Source organism: Colius striatus, chromosome 5 (genome assembly GCF_028858725.1).
Source record: "Colius striatus isolate bColStr4 chromosome 5, bColStr4.1.hap1, whole genome shotgun sequence".
In the NCBI taxonomy this organism is placed as follows: domain Eukaryota; kingdom Metazoa; phylum Chordata; class Aves; order Coliiformes; family Coliidae; genus Colius; species Colius striatus.
Window position 1 is genome coordinate 36,518,996 of NC_084763.1, and position 22,902 is coordinate 36,541,897.

Below are 22,902 nucleotides of genomic sequence, written 5' to 3' on the forward strand. Positions count from 1 at the left end.
TAGGAATAAAAAACACAAGGAACGTTCATGTCCTAGAATCAAGTTTTATACATGAACATTTGACTTCATGCAATCTACAATGGAAGAATGTAGAGCTACCTGGTTTACAGAGGTTAACTGTCGTTCAGATTATTTGTGCATTATTTTTCTTTATGCCACAGTAACTTGAACACATACCCAAGTATCTGCAGACTCTCTAAAAACTCATAATTCCACTTTATAACCAGTAGCCCCTCTGGGGAGAGATAAATCCTCACCGGATTTATGTATAGAATTGTTCTATGGAAATTTGCATGCGAAAGTAGTCAGAGTGGGGAGGAGGTAGTTTTGTGATTGTCCTTGCTCTTGAATAAACAGAAGTTTACTCACCAGCCTAGAGGGATTTCTTCCTCTTTTCATCTGTTGCTGACAAGCAAGGGAGTTATTTTATATGCTTCTATTTCTTTGAAGGAAACAATCTAATAACATGTTTTTCCACTACCTGCCATGATTAGTAAGTGTTACTGCTACAGATGAATAACAAAGCCAATTTGGGCAATTTTCAATTCTCCAAATGAAAAATAGGTTGCCTGCAGCAGGTGAAAATTGAGAGGAATCAACACACTGCATATAAGACTGCTTAATTCATGAAACTTCTCCAAACAATGCTTGATAGCATAAAAGCCAGGTTCAGCTTGATTCTAGTAATAGACCAGAAGAAAAAGCACTTTTGGAGTAAACAGAGACCTATGATATTTCCCCAGATACCACAGAGAGTGAATCCATCAAGTGTGCAGTCTCCCATGTTGATAGGCCTCTTGTTGTCAGGCAGCAAGAAGATGTAAGCAGTATCTTAATGACTTTAGCAAACAGTAAGAAGGTGGTAGAGCTCTGTTGATGTCCTTTCTTTTAACTATGGATATAAGGCTTTGTTGGAAATGTAAGGGTGGCAGAATCTGGCCTGAATTAAATATAATGTAACGAAAGCTGACTCTGAGAAGTTAGGACATAAAAGGGATAGTGTGGAATGTTACAGCCCCAGAGGTAGAGGTAAATACATGTAAAACATGTATACAATAATAATAAAAGTAGAGAGAAAGGACAACAATCAATCCACAAAATGGCTTTCAAACAAGAAATATGCCAGAAATCTTCAGTGGAAAATAAACATGTTTGAGAGGCTGTGGCTTCTTTACTCAAAGCTACGTAAACTGTGGAACTTATTGCCACAGAATGTGGTGAACAACTAAAAGATTCACAAGGAGCCTGGAAAAATCTTTACAGTGATTCAATCTAAAAATACTGGGGGAACAGAATAGAGAACAGCTGGGTTCTGCTTTTGAGCTATGCTTGAAAAGATTCAGTCCCTGCCTGCCTGAGTGGGTGATACATTTTAAATACATTGAGATGCAAAACCTTTCCAATGGCTCTGGACCTCCTCTGCTTTTGAGCTGTGCTCTTTGAATTTGGAATAGGCAGCGGGGAGGAGTTCAGTCTGAACAGTCTCCCAACTATCAGGCTTATTCTGGATTTGAGTAATAAAGAACAAACTATCTGGTGAAATGGTCTCTTTTGATCTGGAAAAATCTATGAATTCTTGAATCAAAATAATAATCATCTTATAATCATAAGAAGTAGGGCTCATGGTCAGTTTCTGATATTCTGGGAGCAAGGGAGGATGAACTTTTTTTTTCCCCTTTTGTCCTTGCTTATGACACTTCTAGACCTGAGAAGTATTGGGAAGTTCCTCTGTAATGCATAAAGAGGATCTCAAAATAACATCTCTAGGGCTGAAATTAACTGTCTGAAGTACATAACTCTCCTCAATTCCAACAAATCACACAGTTCATTTACCCAAAGCTAGGAAATACAAGAAGAATGAGCCTATGTGTGAGATAAATAGCAGGACTCCGATGGAAATACTGCTAGCACCTAAAATTCAGGAATGTCTTGCTTCAGAAGCAAGGCATTTACTTTTGTAAAACAGATATCTGTATCCCACACGTCCTTGCTTCTGGTATAATATATGTGGCAAGGAAAAGGGGAGAGAAATCTCCCCACTTTTATCACACACATAATGTGTTTTATCTGCTTTTCTCTTCAGTTTTATTAATTCTAATCACAGTTTGGAAGCAGTTTGGACAGAACTCAGAAAATAGATCCTGATTTTCAATTAGTTTCTTTGTCATTCTTCTCCCTTCCCTCATTGATGCTGCCCATAGACAGCATCTGCTGCAGTCAGTGGAAAATGAGACAGGATATTAAACTTAATTTCTTCTTTGCTTGCTGCCTCAGTTTCTTATCTCAACAATAGTTTTCTTCATCAAGAACAGACATCACAAAGTTAATCCTTGTAAAGGTCTTCAGATCATGTGAGAAAGAGGAATAAATAATTACTGAAGAGGGGGGATGAGCTGTTACAAAACAGACCAATGATGCGTTTAGTCTTATGTCCAGCCCCCAGTAACTGGTGGCACCTGCAACAACAGGAGATTATCATGGCCTTTACAGACATACTACTTTTTCTTTTTTTCTTTTTTTTTTTTTCTTTTTTCATTTTGGATTCATTTTGTTGGTATATGTCACCACATTACCTAAAGTACAGAAGCAAATCCCTAAGCTGATAATAACCAGCAATCATTTTGGTACATCCCTATTATTTTTTTTTTCTCTTTACATTGTTTCTCTATACTCATTCAGGTACAGCAACTACATCTCTTACCTTTTACATTGACATTGCTGAAAATCCCTGCAGACATAACAGGAAATGTTTAAAATCCATCAGTTCAAAGTGCATAGTCTATCCCAAGCTGAAACTCACCTGGAGAAGAGTCATTGAGAGGGTTCAGGGCAGATGCCTTTTGTATCTTCTCCAGACAAGTCTCTTGCTCCTTTTTAATGATGCAGTTGGAATGGGTTGTTGTAACCTGAAAGGTGGGGAAATGTGTGGAAAAAGAATAATTACAAACTTAAACCAGCTAGTGAGTTTATGATGAAATATCAGTAAGTTTTGAGGTCTTAAGCCAAAAAGAAAAAGAAATAATATCTTTAGAAAAAGAGAGAAAACTGCCAGTAAACAGTTTTTGTTTGTTTTGCAGAGTGCTTAAGGCCACTTTGTGGAAATATAGTATACATAAGTTATTTGGGGGTTTTATCTTGCTTTCCCTGCCAAAAAGTAATTTCTAATATGCTTCCGTTATATTATTGATTACTTCCTCATATAATGCTGAAGCAAAAGTACCTCTAAATAAAGAAATAATTTGAAGACAAATCAGAAACCAATTTAGGCTCAGTTTGATCTTCCACCAGTTTCTTATGAGTCTTGCACAATCTATTAACCTCACTCAGGACTCAAAACTGGATTAAAAGGTTTTTCTCTCAGTCTTTTACCCCTGTCCATTCCTTAGTTTTTCCTTCTTCCTTTATTCCCAGTGAACACAAGGCAACTTTTTTGCCAAAAGTGAATGCAGTGCTAATTAAATTGAGATTACTTGATCCAAATATTTTCTTTTTCTTTTTTCTTGTTTTTTTTTTCCTCTATCTTTAAGGATCTGAGATAGCCCAGTAAAAGGAAAAAGAAAAAAAGACAAGTTAGTTTATATAAGTGTTCATCCCTATTGCAGAGAGGGGCTGAGGAATATCAATTCAAGGGCAATACAATCTCAGGTTTCATTAAATAATTTTATAGGGCACTGCTAAAGTTCAAATCCCACTCTGCGGAATGCACTGTGAAAATCAGTGCACTGGTTGAAGATGGGATATGTCAACCTGGTTCACTGAAGCAATTTTGCTGTTTCACATTTCCCACCCAATTTCCTTCACTCATGAATATACAGAACTATAGAGGAAGTAGAATGTACCTATCAAGTGGTCTGTTTTCCCTTACTTGCTAATTAGGAACAAGCAAACAGGGAAAGTAAAAACTGAATTTGAACTACTTCAGTTTATTTTGGAGCCCCAGCTGCACAGTTAAACTCTACTTCCCTTCAATGCAATATAGGGAATCAAGTGAACAGTTTGGATCACTGATAGACTGCTACCACACACTCAATATCACTTACAATAAATCTCAAGGCATATGTAATCCTACTTTGGTGATGCTTGTGTTGTGCTTTTTTGTGTGCTAGGAGGCATAGAGCGATTTGCATACTTTTGACCTAGTCCCAAGTTGACGCCGTTATTTCAAAGACAGAGAGTTTCCTAAAGAAACTCTATTGAAACCTTTACTCACTATTTGTAGGAACTGATAATGCCACACAGTTTTATCTTCAAGATTCCAGTAACAAATTTCATCTATTTTCCCTGTGGGATACACCAGGCACAACCATACTAGATTTGTTTATGTTCCAAATACTGTTTTGTTCTAAAAGTTCTCAAGGGCCTTGGAAAATATATATTGTCACAGATCTCTAGGATCTCCCAAGAACATAAGGGTTTTTGCTACATCATCATCCAAACCTCGACAGAGTCTAGGAAAATTTCATTGGCTGACATACAAGTTCTTACAATGTCTTTTAAAAAGATAAATGAGAAATAGTAAGTAAATCAGTGTCCTACTTCTATTACAATATGCAGAAATCTTTTCAGTTTGATATTGTGAATGCTATAGGAGTTCAAAACATATCTATATATGTATTTACATGAAGTCCATCAAAGAATACTAAACATCAAGAAATCCACCATGCCCAAATTTTGATGCCCTGCGGGTGACGATAGATCATTCAGAAGAAGGTTTAGATTCATTTATAGTGAAAAAAGAGTGTGATTTATCCTTCTTACTTTTGGTGTCTCCTTTAGTAGAGTTACATCTGAGCTAGGACTTGATTGATTATGAAGAAAGTCTAAGGTCGAAAGCTCAGATTTTATTTTTTTCCTTGCAGACAGACACAACTTAAACTGTCAGTGGTATCTGAATAAGTCTGGTTCAGGAGGTATTTGAAACAAAGACTGATAGGCACAGAGAGAACACTAGAGTGATGTGCTTCACCTGTCCCTGCAGTCTTCCTTAAGCTTTTGCTATTGGCAGAATATTCTGATGTGACTTCTCATAACCATTGTTATGCAACTTTGTAGCAACTTCTCACTTTCCCTAAGATTTGTATATTGTAAAGGCAACAAGTCAAACCCTCTGATTTGGTGAATAAAGACCTACAGAACACAGTAATAACTTTGCAGCTCTTCCTAACATGTAGCACAGGCTGTGCCTCACATTGGTCATGGCATGGTATGTGCCACCAACATTGTACTTTGGACCCTCATCTCCAGTAAACCTGCAAAGAGGAAGAGAATAGTCCTGATTATACATCCAAGGATCACAAAGCAAGGCTATGACTAGAGAGCAGAAGGAGCAGGACTGGACTGCATTAGTAAGATGCTTCCCAACCACTTGTACTAAGGAACAAAGGATATGCATGTAAACTGAACATCCTGCCAGCTAGGATGTGTATATGACTCTAACATATGACTATACCCAAATTGAGAAGGTCAAAAGTCTAAGCACAGGTGTCTAGACCATTTGATATGCCTTAGGGTATCCCACTTAACCTTCAGTTGCTGCTGCTTGTATAGGTCTTGACTTTTGGCCCTTGTCAGGATATTCTGGACACTGTAGCATATCTCTAATGACAAAAGACATTTATGACTTGCCACTTGAATAATTTCCTCAGTTACATCAAGTGGATACAGGCCTTCTCAAAGGAAAAACAGTATATTCTCTATGAATGGCATATTATCCTTGCACTATATTCATGGACACTGATAAAGACTTTTGCAAAGGAAAGGTGGTTGGGTGGCTAAAAGGATTTGGAAAATTTTAAACACATTTAAACCAGGGCTTTCAAAGAGGTCTCAGTCTTATCCAAACCAATAATCCTGTGGGCCAACATGTAGCCAAGAAACCTGAATTGTCTCCAACATTCAGTTATTCAAAAAATACTGTTCCACTCATTTTACTCTCCTTAAGAATATTCACAATTACTTTAAAAAGTTATTTCATTACACAGGTTAACTCACTGGGTCTATAGAAGTGAGAAAAGTCAACAGATTTCTTGAGAAACTCCAGGATATATACTCCAGAAAATATACTTTGAAGTCATAATAAGACATGATAGTGAACTGTGCAATTTGCTTGGCATTTTCTTTTCTACAAAGACATGATCAAATATAGCAATTCAGTACCATTAGTTGTTCCTATCTCTCCTACATTACTGTATTATGCCTGTAAAGTCTTGATTCTTTTTTTGCAAAGTGAATGAGAGTATTTCCACTCCATCAGGATATGTCATCTTATGCATCATGACAATAAAGAGAGGAGTAAAGAAATACAGGTAAGAAAAAGTAAAGAAACAACAGAAAATCCCTTTATGAAATCCCCCACAGACAGTGTTTGACATCAACACAAAGATGAAATTGAGTCTGATTCATCTTTTGTCTAAGTGTTGTCTCTAAAGTTATGCAAGAAAAGAGTAGGTATATTAGATTACTCCATACTGGGTTACATTTTTTACTAAATGTATTATGACTTTCAGTTTTAATAAGTTAGCTTAAAATCTTTTTACATTTTAATGTGAGCGTTTCCAAAAGAAGCTTACTTTGCCATGGAAACCACATTACTAGATTTAATCCCAGTTCTTATCAAGTAAGGGCCAAGACTTGCAAAACATTGTGTCAAAAACAGAGGTGTTTGGGCAGGAGCTCTGATTATCTGGAATTTTTAAGAACTAACTTATACAGTGCCCACAACACTGGCTTGCAGTTGAACTAATTGTTGTCTCCAGGAAGGCCTTATATCATTCCTGATTAAGTTTTTGACTGCCTATGTAAATGGCATCCAAACTACAGTAATTTCAAAACACTTCAGACTAAGTGAAAGGGTAAAATGATTAGAAACTTACTCAACTCAAGGCACAATCGTACAATCTGCAGTACAGTTTTGATAGCATGCTTTGAGTAAATTGTGCAGAAAAAAATGAAAAATCACAAACACACTGCATTGATCCATTTCAAACTGTCTTACATGAACTTAAGACATGGTTAACAATGACAGCTTGTGGAGAGCTGCCTGTCTCACTGCAGATAAGAAAATAGCAGTGGAATAATCAACAGTTCAATCCATGGATACCTTCTGAAGTGGTAACTCTGGACAAAAGACGTGTTATGCAACATGGGATATTTGTATTTGAGTTTGACTTAACTGGCCCTTTATCTTGGAGATCATTTGAAAAGCCTCTCTGAGCATGGTGAGGCATTCTCAGTATAGTTGGTGACTCCCACAGAAACTGAAATCTTGAGTTAAACCAATGTATACCTTTATCCTATACCTAATAGCAGAAAACACCAAGTTATATTTCTCAAAGCCTTGTACTGGCAAGAGGTAATCATTCATTGAAGAAGTGATTAAAACTCTTGCTAGATGTAATGTGCTTGAGATGAGTTCAATAGTGATTTCTAACTGCTGATTGTATAATGTAAAATGGTTTTCTCCAATTGTTCCAGAGACTTCCTCCTCAAAAGATAAAATTCAAGAAGTACAATTCCCAATAGCACATGCTAGATACCTTCCTCACTCCTCAGAGGTTAACCTAGGCCTGAAAAGCTGAGACTCCTGCCAACATTACGATCCCATTTATTTTCAGAAGTATTCAAGAGAAATAGTATGAGTACGTAAATCAGGACACAATTGGTTCCAAACGTATTCTCTAATTCTTGACACTTTCTGTGGCATGGCACTCCTTAAATGTGGTAGAGCTGATGGCAATAGAGCAACCCAGTGTAGAAACAAGCTTTATCCAAACCTCCTTAAGTGACTGTCTCAGCAAATCAAAATTCACTGAATAAGGTTTGCAGGCACATATTGCATATGTAAACTGATGACAAAGCAGCTCTGTGGTCATATTGCTCAAGCCTCAGGTGACTATTTTGTACAGATTCAGCACAACAGGTCAGGTTGATTAATCGCAGAATGGCAGAATGGCAGAGGTTGGAAGAGACCTCTAGAGATCATCTAGTCAAGCCTCATTTAAATACACAACTGTAGTGAAGAGTAGGATCTACCTTTTTTTAACTTATGTCTGGATGAGAAATAAGAACTAATGTTTATGGAAATCCGGGAGCACCTGCAATGAGGGGACTCTAATTGCTGACCAATCTGAGACACACCGCCATTCTAATCGAAGGAAACGCTAATCCAACACAATAAACTTGTAGGTGGCACTGATTTGCTTGTCCATCTCTGTTAAATAAGTCCTCTGTCTTGGCAAAAAGAGTGGTCTACTCTGAAGCCTGAAAGTTCCCACCTAAACTCTGAATCACAGAAACAGAAAATCTTAAGGGTTGGAAGGGACTGTGAAAGATCATCCAGTCCAACCCCCCTGCCAGAGCAGGATCACCTAGAGTACACAGGAAATCATCCAGGTAGGTTTTGAATGTCTCCAGAGAAAGAGGTTCAATAACCCATATGGGCAGTCCATTCCAATACTCCATCACCCTCACAATGAAGAAATTCTTTGTATTTCTTTGGAACCTCCTGTGTTCCAGCTTATACCCATTGATCCTTGTCCTATCATTGGACATTATTGAGAAGAGTCTGGCTCCATCCTCCCGACACCCACCCTTTACATGTTTGTAAACATTAATGAGATCATCCCTCAGTCTCCTCCAAGCTGAAGAGCCTCAGCTTCCTCAGCCTTTCATCATAAGGGAGATGCTCCACTCCCTTTATCATCTTAGTGGCCCTGCACTGTACTGTCTCCAGCAGTTTGCTCTCCTTGAACTGAGGGGCTCCGAACTAGACACAGTATTCCAGATGTGATCTCAGGAATGCAGAGTAGAAGGGTGAGGAGAACCTTTCTGAATAGGTGGTTACATTGTTTCCAGATGATCCCTAAGAAAATCCCTGACCATTATCCTTAGATTTACCTTTTCTGAAAACAATAACAGACAGAAAGGCTTCTTCCCCTCTTCTATTGTCTCTAGAGGATTTTTGGGAAAGGCACACCTCTTTTTTTTATACTTCAGGCAGCAATGGTAATACAGGAATGTCCCCTGAGCAAAGCAGCCCTGGAAGGCTCTATCAGGTGTCAGAGCAACCGAAAACTATTAAATTCTAAAAGATAGCCCAAAGTTTTCTTAACCCTCTTTTCCCAATCTATAAATTTTATGTTTAAAGCTTCGGTCCCTCATATACCTTTGCCTTCATCCAGACATCTTCTAATGGCTGTGAAACTGTGGTAACTATCTATGACATCTGTCTTTCAGACAGAATCATGGAATTACAAGATAATTCAGATTGGAAGGGACCCATGGAAGACATCAGCTCAACCTCCCGCTTAAAGCAGAGTCAGCAATGGGATCAGACTAGCTTTCTCAGGGTTTTTACCATCTGGGATTTGGAAAATCCCAAGAATGGAGACTTCGCAACTTTGATGCAATTTACTCCAATGCTCACCCCTCCTTGGGGTAAAAAGGCTTCTTTTTATTGTGAACCTCCATTGTTTCAACTTATGCCCGTAGTCTGTTCTGTCATGCACCATGATGAAAAAATCTGTTTCTTTCTTCTTGATGATCCTCTCATAGAAACTGTAAGGCTGCAACTGTGTTGCCTAAAAAGTTTCTCTGCTTCCACCAGATAAGCAAGCCCACTTTGCTCATCCTCTCTTCACAGGCCTCTCCTCTGAACTTGTTACAGTTGGTTGATCATTGAGGAACTTAAAACTGAATGTCCCATTCTCGAAGTGGTCCGGCAAGTGATTAGTAGAGGAGGAAAATAACTTCCCTGTGTCTACTTGCTTATCTTCTTTTTAATACAGCCCAGGGCACTGTTGGTCTTGGTTTATCACACCGAAAAAAACTCGAGTTTCACTGAGTGAAGGCTGAGGGCATCTGTGCTAACATTAAGACTCCTTTCACTGCAGGGACATTGGGAAACAGAGACTTTTAGGAGTTCTGCATTTGTTGTGCTGCCGGATGCCAAATTCATTTTCAAGGCAAGTTCTTGTTATTACTTGTTATTATTTGCCCACTTATACTTCATTACATTTAAACAAAACCCTGAAGATAAAAGATCTTAGACAGGAAATTTGTTTTGTGTATGCTCCCAGCAACTTCAATAGAAACCCCATCTGAGTCACACTTGGGACAGAAATTTGTGATGAACAGCTACAGGAGGAAACTTTCTCCACATACACACACACATACTCTTCCCAAGGGAGAAAGCTTTAATTAATCTACTAATTAAATTACAACTATTTGTCCTCAACTATTACACACATTCTTCCCTTTCACTCCTCCCAGGTGGCTCCAGCAAGTGCTTGTGCTACAACTCTCTCTCTACTATCCCCAAAGGGCCCTTGGGACTGGGGAGAATACTGAAGAATAGAGGCAAATTGTTCATTACAACAATGCTTATGGGAAGTGCTCAAGCTCATTCTCAATTTCCCTCCTGATCCTTTCTGTGCTAAGAGACTTTGACTCAGATGTCATGCCAAAGTGAAGGAAAAAAACCAAACTCAACTAAACCCATTCGCTCAAAATACACAAGGAATCAAATAATTACACAAAAGACTGTTACTGGAGTAACTTTCTCAACAAATCATTCTTTCTCTTTCCCATGTCTGGAGCGTTTTGCCCCTATTTGACTGTAAATACTCAAGGGAATCAAGTACATATTCATGAAGGAAAGAAGGGAGCACATTGAATGGAGACAAGCCAGTGTGGAGCTCAGCATGTGGGATTAAGAAGGAAGGCAATATGGGAAAACTTCCTAATGATGATCAGTGAGGCCATACACAGAAAAAGCATGACCACCACCAATAGACTACCAAACAAAGAGTCATCTTAAGAGACATTTATGACCACCTTTGGTTGTCCTTGGGCTATGGACACTGCCTGGTAGTGGTATAGTGGTAGCTGTAAGGAGATTGCTGGCAAAGCCATGCCTTGTTCCTCTGATATCTCAACTTAACAACTGTGAAGAGCATTATGTAACTGTGCTTGCCTAACTATTGGACAAATTCACAGCCATTTAACACTGACACAAACACAAAATATAATATAACATTTTAAACTGATCAGTTGAGGAATTGAGGTGTCATTCCGGTAATCCAGTTCAGGAGTAAGAAGTTTTTTACTCCACTTAAATATGTGTAAAATATTTCACTATGTTGGAATAAAAATTTTTAAAGTTGATTCAATTTGCTCTGAGAGGGAAAAAAAAAAAATCTAGGTATATGAATATATTCCTGCAGTATAACAAAAGACATTGAAGCAACTCAGTTGTGACATGATAAAGAAATTCCATAACTTTCCTGTATAATGTTATTAAACATCTTCAGTCTGGGTTTATAACACATAGAATTAGACTAATGTTACTTTTATTAGGTGATCTAATAAAATAAGGTTCCTATTATGATTGTCTGCATAATGATGGGTACCCTATCTCTGCATTTAGGACTGCATCAACGCTGTACTGCTGAGAAGCATCAATAGACACTCCTCTAACAGCCAGTTAATGTTTTGAACACTTAGTATTGATCAATATTTATGGTCAAAGTTATCTGGGTGAAAAACACGGTATGGAGAGAGACTTGCAGTGTCTGTGTTCATTTCAGAAATGAAAGCTCAATGTGACTTGTGTAGCTGTAGGCATTTACACTGAGATATCCTATGGCCACTCCACTTCTTGGAAAATGTTATATGTGCACTGTTTTTTCACCTTTAGTACATCAGATTGTATAGGTCACCATGCTCTTTAGCTTGGAAGAGACTGAGGGGTGATATCATTAATGTATAGAAATACATAAAGAGTAGGTGTCAGGGGGATGGAGTCAGTCTGTTCTCAGTGATGTCCAATGACAGGACAAGGGGCAACGGCTATAAGCTGGAACATAAGAGGCTCCAAAGAAACATAAGGAAGAACTTTTTCACCATGAGGGTGACAGAGTACTGGAATGGGTTGCCCAGGTGTGTTGTTGGCTCTCCTTCTCTGGAGACATTCAAAACCTACCTGGACAATTTCCTGTGTGACCTACTCTAGGTGGTCCTGCTGTGGCAGGAGGGGGACACAATTGGATGATCTTTCGAGGTCCCTTCCAATCCTGAAGATTCTGTGATTGATTCTGTGATTGTCATTGGGCATGTGACTTAATCATGGTGGATCACCAGTATTTAAATCTGGCAAAAGCTCTTTCACAGTAACACTTAAATGTAATTCTCATAAAACAAAATCTCTGGTGGTATGCAGTTATATCATGACAGTGAATACCTAAGTTCTGAGTAGACAAATCATTACTAAAGGGGTGATCAGTTATACCTACACAATTTTCTCCACTGATGCAGTAGACAATTTTTGGTACATTTGTGATTCATAGCAATTTATCCATCTACAACATTTCTGCCTTAGGCATCTGTAAACTTAAAAATTATGCCTGTTTAAAGGTGTCCTAGACATCACTGAATGTAAGAAGTCACATTACCCATTGTACATTGTCTGTTTTGTTAAAGGAATCTACTTCTTGATCAATGTGTACTGAGAAATAATGACTTACAATAAGAGATTTGACCTTTGTCTTTATCCCTGTAACCTACATTTGCAGAACCTGAAAACTACGATTATGCCTTGTGATTTAAATGTAGTTCAAATGTGCCTCATCCAAGAACACGCAGTGAACAGGTGATGGAGTACAATTTTGGACCTCAATTCCCCATTCCTGATATTTCAAAAGAACAATGAAAACACATTGCTTACATATATGCCATAAAAAAGAAGCACATGCCCAGACTCACTATCAGCAGGGAGACATGTTTTAGCCACAATAAAACCACAATAGGCAGGCAGCAGTAATTGATACTTTCACAGGAGCTTGAGAGATACAGAAACACAATCACAACTAATTTCTTTCTTTAATCACAAGAGTTTAGAACATCTTAGATAAGGTGTGACCTGTAGTTGGATTTTCTCTTCACACATTATAAAAAATTGAGACCCAGTAACTTAAATCCTTTTTCTGAGGAGCGGAGAGCAGCAACCATATCGAAGGAGCAGAGATAGGAACTAGGAATGTGTGATAAAATCTCCAGTCTACAGCACTGAACAGAACATTCAGCAATGCTATGCAATAACAGTGGGCCAGCTATAACCTTCTTACCAGTAAATCTTTCTGTTAGAAGTCAATCCTGAACACTCCTGCTTTTTTAAGTGTTTTTTTTGTTTGTTTTTTAATTCCTGTGAGATAGGATCCCCTAAAACAGAGATGGCGCTTTGGAATGATAGCACACTGTATAAAAGGTTTGCAATGGCATGCAACAGTGTATTTGAGACCCGTTCTAGCTGCAGTGGTGTTAGACACACATCTCTCTCTTCTTCTCAAAGTTCCCTATTTTCTTTTTCCTTTCCTAACATTTTAAGTGCTAATATTATTTACCAGTTGCTATATATAGAATGCCATTATAAACTCTTAAAGTTCTAATGAACCATGATGCAAGAATGCTACCATCTCCTGCAAAAAAATGGGATTCATTTCCCTCTATGAATTTTTATTTGAATGTTTTGCTGCACATGGCATGACGATAAGCTACACAGAGATTGCCCAAGAGACAATCACCTAGGTAACAGATAGGTGGGACCCAGTCCCTTCTCTGCTAACTGCTCAGTGAACAGTACAAAATACATGTAGCAATGAATTTATCACTTATGCATTGCTTATGAGGCATTCTTAGAAAATCCTACCAGTGACTACACTAAATTTAATGAGCTGAACCTCAAGCAGATTTCAAGAGGTTCAGAAATACAATATTTTACAAAATAACATTGGACAATTACTGGAGAACAAAACAAATCAGCAAAACACAGTGCCAGATTGTATACCCTCTTTCAAATTCCTACTTTACTCTTATATCACTGCAGGGTATGACTTCATTTAAGGAGGGACAACATGCAGTGATAGAGATATTCTTCTTCTAAGAACAGATCTCCCCCTTAAAGAGTGACTTCATTCCAAATAGACCAGTAGGACTTGGATGCATTTCAGACCCTGACAGACAAGCCACAGGTCTCACTTTCAGAGTCTTATCATGACCCAGATTCTGTTTCAGTGTTTTCTGCTCTACTGCTATACAGAAATTTGCTCAGATAGGGGATATCTTACTGAATAAGGACAGATTTAGGATGCATTTTATTAATCTCATGCTACATCTCCTGTTGTTCTCAGTTTCATTGAAATGCAACAAATATCTAAAGTGTTAAGCCAGTCACCTCATTTGGCAGGTACAAGGGTGTTCTTGGTGCGGAATTTGGTGGAACAGGTTCTTTCTTCAAGGGTAACAGATACTTCAGCTGTTCTGTTTGCAGCTGACTGCAATGTGCAGACATTTAGGACTCAGAAACTTTTGCATTTTTAAGCAAGATAATTTTTCAGTGTCACAAAAAAAAAAAAAAAAGAAAAGAAAAAAAAAGAATCGCTACTACTCTACATTGAAGAAAAGTGCTGGCCAGGATGTTCAAGCCTCCCTTGCTAAATTAATTTGCTAGATAGGTGTAGATGGATGGCAATGTCAATACATTATCATCCTGGATAACACAGTAAAGGTTCTGTTGGAGTATTTATGCATGTCATGTTCAATAAGGTCCTTGTCTGCTAACTAAGAGAGCCTAATGTTATGTTTTCGGTCTTGAAAATCCTGGATCCTGCTTCATCTATGACAATGATCACACTATAGTCCCACTGATACCCAGTTCTGAAATCTTAGATTCCCACATATGTATCTTGACATAGCGTGCATACCAGCAGTACAAGCCAAAATTTGCCACTATAATTAACAATGGTGGGCAGTAATACAGGCAATGCAACACAGACAGTCTGAGCTCAGAAAACATGCTTTGCTTTGCATGACAGCCATGGGTTCACGCCTGCGTCTTTCCCTTATTGCTTGATATCAGATGAATTTCCCTATATGAGTGTCTGTCTGAGACCTGAAGTGGCCAGAATTCCTCAGCTATTAACAGCAGAAGCTCCATTTTCAGTTCCCTATTCATAACCATAAATTAATTTATCTTCTAGTTAATTTCTAGTTACAGAAAGAATATTCTGTTCCATTATGTATCCTATTATATTCTTGAGGGAGTTCAGGCCCTTATTGCCCATCCTACAGACAGATATGCATGATGGAATACAGGTGTGCAAAGTGTTTCCTCTCCATGTATTTCTGAATTATAGTATGACAAAAAAAAAAACCCCCACAGCACTGAAGATCTTGAAAAGGCAACATTAAATTGCAGTAATCTTTTAATATCAGTTCACATTGAACTCAATAGAAATAAGAAGTTTTCATTTTCTGGAAAGAAAGGTATGATCAGAAATGGAGACAGTTATTTCGAACTGCTTTGGCTTTCCTGCTATAAGAAGAAAACATAAACACATGTAAATACTGTCTATCTAATACATAGTGAAGAAAGAGAAGACATCATTCTGTCATGAGACCAAATTTCTGTCATAGGTAAGGTAAACGAAGATTTGAAAGTAAATTAGGTGAAATCTATTTTATATTGGCCCTCATGAGTTCTGTTGGGTGACTCTAACATACATTAACTGTCATCTATTTGATCCGCAAGATTACTGTGCTTGTAATTTCTACATTACACCTTTGACAATATACATATATATTTCAGAGTTTCTCATTTCACGCAGTCCAGGAGATTCCTACAGATTGCTGATGACAACTTCCTGTCACAGATGATCGAGGAACCAACAAGGAGGGTTGTGCTGCTGGACCTGGTACTGACGAATAGAGAGGGCCTGGCTGGGGATGTGAAGGTTCGAGGCAACCTCAGCTGCAGTGATCATGAGATGGTAGAGTTCAAGATTCTGTGTGGAAGAGGCAGGACACAAAGCAGGACTGTGACCCTGGATTTCAGGCAAGTCGACTTTGGCCTCTTCAAAGATCTACTTGGACGGATCTCGTAAGATATGACTCTAGAAGACAGAAGTGCCCATGAGAGCTGGTCAATCTTCAAGCACCACTTCCTCCAAGCCCAGAATCAGCATGTTCCAATGCGCAAGAAAGGAGGAAAAGGAGGTAGGAGGCCTCCATGGATGAGCAAGGATCTGCTGGGATAACTCAGGCAGAAAGCAGCCATCCATGAGAGGTGGAAACAGGGGCTGGCTTTTTGGGAAGAGTATAGGAACATTGCCAGGGCATGCAGGGGTGCAACTAGGAAGGCTAGAGCCCTTCTAGAATTAAATTTAGCCAGGGATGTTAAGGACAGCACTAAGGCATTTTTCAAGTACATCAGCAGCAGAAAGAAGACGAGGGGGAGTGTGGGCCCGCTGCTAAACGCTGAGGGTGCCCTGATGTCTGAGGATGCAGAGAAGGCCGAAGTACCGAATGCCTTCTTTGCTCCAGTCTTTATGGCCAAGGTTGGCCCTAGGGAAGCCCAGTCCAGCAAGGATAATATGATGGCCAGGACAGTAGAGGACTTGCCCTGGCTGGAAGAGGAAGAGGTTAAAGACTTGTTGGCCAATCTCAAGGCTCATAAGTTAATGGTTCCTGATGGGATGCATCCTAGAGTGCTGAGGGAGCTGGCTGATGTGATTGCTAAGCCTCTCTCTATCCTTTCTGAACAATCATGGAGGACAGGTGAGGTGCCTGAGGACTGGAGAAAGGCCAATGTCACTCCAGTCTTCAAAAAGGGCAAGAAGAATGACCTGGGAAACTACAGGCCGGTCAGCCTCACCTCCATCCCTGGAAAAGTGATAGAACAACTCATCTTGAATGTTGTCACTAAACATATGAAGGAAAAGATGGTTATCAGGGGGAGTCAATATGGATTCACCAAGGGGAAATCCTGTTTGACCAACCTGATAGCCTGGATAACCAGCTGGCTAGATGAGGGGAGAGAAGCGGATGTTGTCTACCTTGACTTCAGCAAGGCTTTTGACACTGTCTCCCATAACATCCTCATCAGAAAGCTCAAGCAGTGTGGCTTGGATGAGTGGACAGTGAGGTGGATCAAGACCTGTCTGAATGACAGAGCCCAGAGGATGGTGATCAATGGCACAGAATCGAGTTGGAGGTCTGTGGCCAGTGGAGTTCCACAGGGATTGGTTCTGGGGCCAGTCTTGTTCAACATCCTCATCAACGACCTGGATGAGAGGACAGAGTGCACCCTCAGCAAGTTGGCTGATGACACCAAACTGGGAGGACTGGCTGATTCCCCAGAAGGCTGTGCTGCCATTCAGCGGGATCTCAATCGGCTTGAGAGTTGAGCAGAGAGGAACCTCATGAGGTTCAACAAGGACAAGTGCAGAGTCCTGCCTCTGGGAAGGAACAACCCCATGCACTAGGACAGGCTGGGTATTGACCTGCTGGAGAGCAGCTCTGTGGAGAAAGATCTGGGAGTCCTGGTTGATAACAAACTGAACATGAGCCAGCAATGTGCCCTCGTGGCCAAGAAGGCCAATGGCATCCTGGGATGTATCAAGAAGAGTGTGGCCAGCAGGTCAAGGGAGGTTCTTCTCCCTCTCTACTCCACCTGGTGAGGCCTCATCTGGAGTTCTGTGTCCAGTTCTGGGCTCCCCAGCTCAAGAGGGACAGAGAACTTCTGGAGGGAGTCCAGTGCAGGGGCACCAAGATGACCAGAGGACTGGAACATCTTTCATGTGAGGAAAAGCTGCTGGAACTGGGGCTGTTTAGTCTGGAGAAGAGGAGACTGAGGGGAGATTTTATTAACATTTATAAATAGTTAAAGGTGGGTGTCAGGAGGTTGGGGCATCCCTTTTTTCTATAGTAGCTAGCAACAGGACAAGGGGTAATGGGATGAAGCTGGAACACAAAAAGTTCCACTTAAATATTAGAAAAAACTATTTCACTGTGAGGGTGATGTAGCAGTGGCACAGACTGCCCAGAGGGATTGTGGAGTCTCTAGCTTGATCTGGGACCTACTGACCAGTTGTATCTGATACTGACCATGGGGACAAGGAATCATAGCCAAAAAATTCACTCGTCAGAGAAATCCCATGATGGAAAGAGCCTTACTGATGAAATGTAGGCCATCTCTCCAGCTGTGGATTGAAAATGATAGATTCTTCCCAGCCTGTAGCCTGTCCTGCTTTCCACCGTTGGAACTGGATATTACAGACTTGTCCACTGAATGTGGCTGTCTCTTGAATGGTGGGGAAGTTCCTTGAGTGATCTGTTGGTTTGGGCCTCTGACTTAATGCCTAAAATGCACTAATCTGTAATGAGCCAAGGTGTGATAATAGTGAAGACAGCACAAGGATTTGAAAAAAAATAGAAGTGATGAGGACTTGTTGGTGATTATATGGTCAGAACTCAGTGTCAAATTAATATTCAACTTGTAGTTAAAGATCTTTAACTTGTTAGCTAGTCCCACTCCTCCTGTCTTTCCTCTGAAAAATGTTGAAGGGCAGTAGAATTGCCAGGCAAGTCAAGAGATTCAAATGAAAAAAATATTTGCAGGGATGTGATGCCTACAGTGATCTTTATGAAGAGGAATCCTATCAGCAAGTTACAGTGTTAATCAACAAGAAAGAAACTGGTAAGGGTGCAAGGGGGTGGGAGGCTAAGAGTGGTAATACAAGGAGAGAGCAGGTTTTGTAAAGAGTTTCCATCTCCATAGGGTGATGGAGCAGGTTTGGTTTTTGTTTTGTTTAGGTTTTGGTTTAGATTTTTATTGTTCCTTCAGAGCCTTTTAATTATCTGCTCTTATTTCCCTTGGCACCACTGTGTGCCTGTGTATGTATGCATGTATCTCTTATTGATGCAGCTGTGCACAAGAACAATAGGACTAGGATTGTTCTTCTCACAGTAAGCTTTAAAAAGGTATTGAATTCTTAGAGCTGGGAGAGTATAGCTAAGAATATATCTCTACAATTAATATTGTCTACTTGGCTCCTATTTGAGCTAGGATACTGACATAGATGGCTTTGGTCAAAAATGCTCTTTTGCACCAATGGATTTTTGTGTGTGACATTGCATAAAGTGTCTTCTGCTAACCTTGTGTTAGAGATGGTGGAAATAAGCAGGAATTTCAAGGTAGAAGTTAGAGATAGTGCGTTATCAGGGTTAGGTTCCATCCTTATTTCAGACATCTATACTGTGAAGTTCCCTATCTCAAAAAGACCGCTGTGCAACCCTCAGTACCTGAGCTGTAATCAAGTTTTTACTCTTTCTCAGGCAAACACAAGAAAAAGAGCTTTATTGATCTCTGTTTTCCAAACATTGACTCACTCTTTAGCTCTTTGCTGAATGACTCTGAGTCCGTCAACACATTTTTTAGAAGTCTGTTCATCCATCAGATGTAATGGATGAAATCACATCACCTGAATGTGGGCTTTTAAAGTAGGGAAACCTTCATCAATGCTAATCATTTCAACTGTGTTTATACTAATTAGATCAAGATAAGTACTTAGAAGTCACTTACACTTACAAGTGTTCACAGGACTTAAACTTGGCCTATTTAAGATACCAATCTAATATTGATAATACTGTATGACAACTGCACATTTCTATGCATTGCCTATTAAGGATGAAGCTGGAATACAAAAAGTTCCATTTAAGCATTAAGAAAGGCTATTTTACTGCGAGGGTGATGGAGCACTGACATAGGTAGCCCATGGAAGTTGTGGAGTCTCCTTCCTTGGAGGTCTTCAAGACCTGCCTGGACACGTTCCTGTGTGTCCTGATCTAGGTGGACCTGCTTCTGCAGGAGGGTTGGACTAGATGATCTCTAAAGGTCCTTTCCAACCCCTACCATTCTATGATTCTATGAAAGCAATCATTATGTATGTCTGAAAATAGGTGGTATGAATTCTATCAAATAATAATGTACAAGTACTGGAATGAACAAAATCTTCAAAGTCCAGGCATAAATCAGGATGAAAGCTCTATAAAGAATCTTGTTCTCAAATGGAGCAGCAGAAGTTAGAAAGGATGTGGCTAGTTCACTGCGAATACAGCCACATTAGTGAAGTGGAAAGCCTGGAAGTTCATTGTCCTTGACAAATTTCACGATCAGTTTTGTCAGGGGAAGGAAAGAGTGCTGTACCACAGACCAACTGCTTTTGGAATTACCTGTGCAAAACTTTCTTGGTGGTCATGGCTAAAGTCAGAACAAACCTCCAATAGGTGAATTACATTATGTTCCAATTTCTTGGAGAAGTCTCTAGCGTATTTCTTTCTTATCCTTCTATAATATACAGCCAAGCTATACTTGTATATATGATCTGCCTGGGAAGACAAATAGCATAGAGTAATTTTACTGGTGAAGAATTCCTAGTAACAGGGTTTAAAAACACAACCAAATTGTTCCCTAGACATAATATGAAGATGCATATATTAATGCTAGTTGAGCAGGGATATTTATTTGGCATTGTAAATCTCAGATGAGATGATGGTCCTGGGAGCAGAAATAATTTGCTGCAGGGCAGTGCCATGCTCTCTCAGTACCAATTTTGATTCCAGATCTCCCTGGATCACTGTTTTACACAGTGGCTTTAGTAAACCTGTGTGACAAGACAATATTTTCTTAATACGCTATATTTGTTTCTTTAGTATTACGTGAATATAGTTTGTAGGGCCATAAGTGCACCATGGCAATATTCTGCCATGGATTTTCTACAGCTTGTATGATAGATATGGATATTTCAGATACCTCCTTTGCAAGTCCTGCTAGTAAATCTAAGTGTAGTCATCTCACCATTTGCTAGACTTCCATTCAGGTGGTTAATGAAGAGAAGGAAAAGTACTGAAATTTAATGCCTACAGTTCTGAAAACACTATTAACTAGTATATTCAGTGTAATAATACCTACCTGATTCTTTCAAAGTTATTACTTTTAGAACCTCTAGAATAGCCAGGAGGTCCAGGAGGATGCATTTGCAATTGATTTTGTCTGTGGGGCACAGGAATTGTTTTCATTCATGTTGCCCCAACCTGCAATTGTGATTGTAAGTATGATATACCAGGTCACTGCAGTTAAAAAATGAATGATGACTAGTAGCAAAACTTAAGCAATTAAATGAGCAATGGCCTTTCTTGTGTTGCTGTGATTTGTTTATATCTTCAATTATGGACAACTGGAAGCTGTGACAGCTTACAATCATTTAACTTTTCAATATCTATAGTCCTATGGCAGAAAAAGAAAATCTCAAAAGACTATTAATGTGTTATTTGAATTATAACTGAGTGACTAACTATGATTTTAATATCATTTTCATCAGGTCTTTGCATCTGCTTTTAAACTGTGTGCTTATGGTATATCCCATCAGGCAGCAGCTGCTGTCTTCTGTGGAAGCGCATGCATTTCAGTGCTTAATTAAAGGACTTCCTTGCATGCAAACCGTGACTTCATGAAGGTCCTAAAAGAATTTTATTTTTATGCAAAAATGAGTGAGTCGAGTGTCAGACAACTGGACATTCTTTTAAAATGTAATTCTGTGAAAATGTTAATTTGTTCCTATTTCCCATGGCATATTCTGGGGCTGGCTGCTGTATTTTCTGACAAATGTAAGCCTTTATTTCTTCTTTAGATTTTTAGTCTCACTGAGAACACAACAGTACACGAGTGAATTCGATTCTTGCTGGAATCAATGGCACAGGTGACTGGTTTCTAGGATCTTTATTTCTAGTGATGGAGCATGGATTAAGACAGCATCGACTGACTTTTCATTTCTCTGCACTGGCAGAGACTATGTTGCAGAGAAATTCTAAATGAACCCTAGGCTTTGTAAAATGCATTCTAGTGCCCAGTAAGCTCTTGAAGAGAGAGAATTAGGGATTTTGAAGGTTTTTAAGACCAAGTTCAGATACATATACACAGCAAATGTCTTTAGATTCCTTAGGGTTTCAAGACATTCTGACATGGGGCCTACAGAAGATCTGTGTCTCTGGACTGGCAACTTGATCCCCTGAAGCATCTCAAATTGCACATATCTTTGTGAAAATAAGTTAAACTCTTACAGTGGAAATACTTGATGCAGTTGCCTAAAAATTCTATGTTCATCTAAGTTAGTTACTGAGGCTTCCTCAAATAATGAAAACCAGAGGTCTTCTAAGTGCAGATCATCACCCACAGACGTCTTCGTTTTGTCACTGGAATGACTTTTATGGCTTCAGTAAATGTGTTGACTTCATTGAGTGTAGCAGAAGCTGAAACATTGAGGAAAAGGGTTTATTGCATGGAGGCAGATATCCAAGGTAATTTGAGATGCTTTGGGTGTCTGAAATGCACGCATAGTACTGGAGGAAGTGGTACAAACTTATTGGAATAATAACATTGAAATAGAAGTAGGAGGTCAGTTCATTGCTCAGGTGACCCTAGTGACAGGCACTGAGGCAACTGAAGCCCACCTCAGTTTGCAGATATCTATATGTAAGTTTCTTAGTCTGAACCTAAAGAGCTGTAGGACTCAATGAATCGGGGTGGTGAAACACTGGATTGGTTGCCCAGAGAGATGGTGGATGCCTCATCCCTAGAAACATTCAGGGTCAGATTGGATAGGTCTACATCTAATTTAAGATGTCTCTGCTCATTGCTGGGGTTTGGACTAAATGATCATTAGAGATCTCTTCCAAACCAAACCATTCTATGAATCCTGATGGAGGCAGGCATCTCCAGAGAACCAATCCTTTCTTAGGAGAGTCCTCCAAAAAAATGAAGGAAAGTATGATTGCTGAATGATGTTATATCAACCTACGAAAAAAAAAGGCTTAGGTTTTGGTATAGATTGGAGGGAAAAAGGAATAAGAAATTATTACTAAAGTGAGGTATTCTGAGCACTGGCTAACAGACATTTTTGGTTTGTTTTGACAGGAGACTGCAGGATCACAGTATACACACATCCACAAAGTTTGCTTGTATTAGTTAAATTACCCAAAGGCAAGAAAAGGGCAATAATTTATGATCATTTC

The 22,902-nt window shown here is 39.3% G+C and overlaps 1 protein-coding gene across 14 annotated transcripts in view; it reads right to left on the minus strand.

Moving 5' to 3' along the window:
- Window positions 1-22,902, minus strand: part of ADCYAP1R1 (ADCYAP receptor type I) — a 144,848-nt gene that overhangs the window by 78,992 nt on the left and 42,954 nt on the right. For all 14 annotated transcript variants that reach the window (XM_061996799.1, XM_061996800.1, XM_061996798.1 and 11 more), the window contains one exon: window positions 2,801-2,906. In XM_061996799.1, the coding sequence (XP_061852783.1) occupies window positions 2,801-2,906 (106 nt within the window). The remainder of the gene's footprint in view (window positions 1-2,800; window positions 2,907-22,902) is intronic.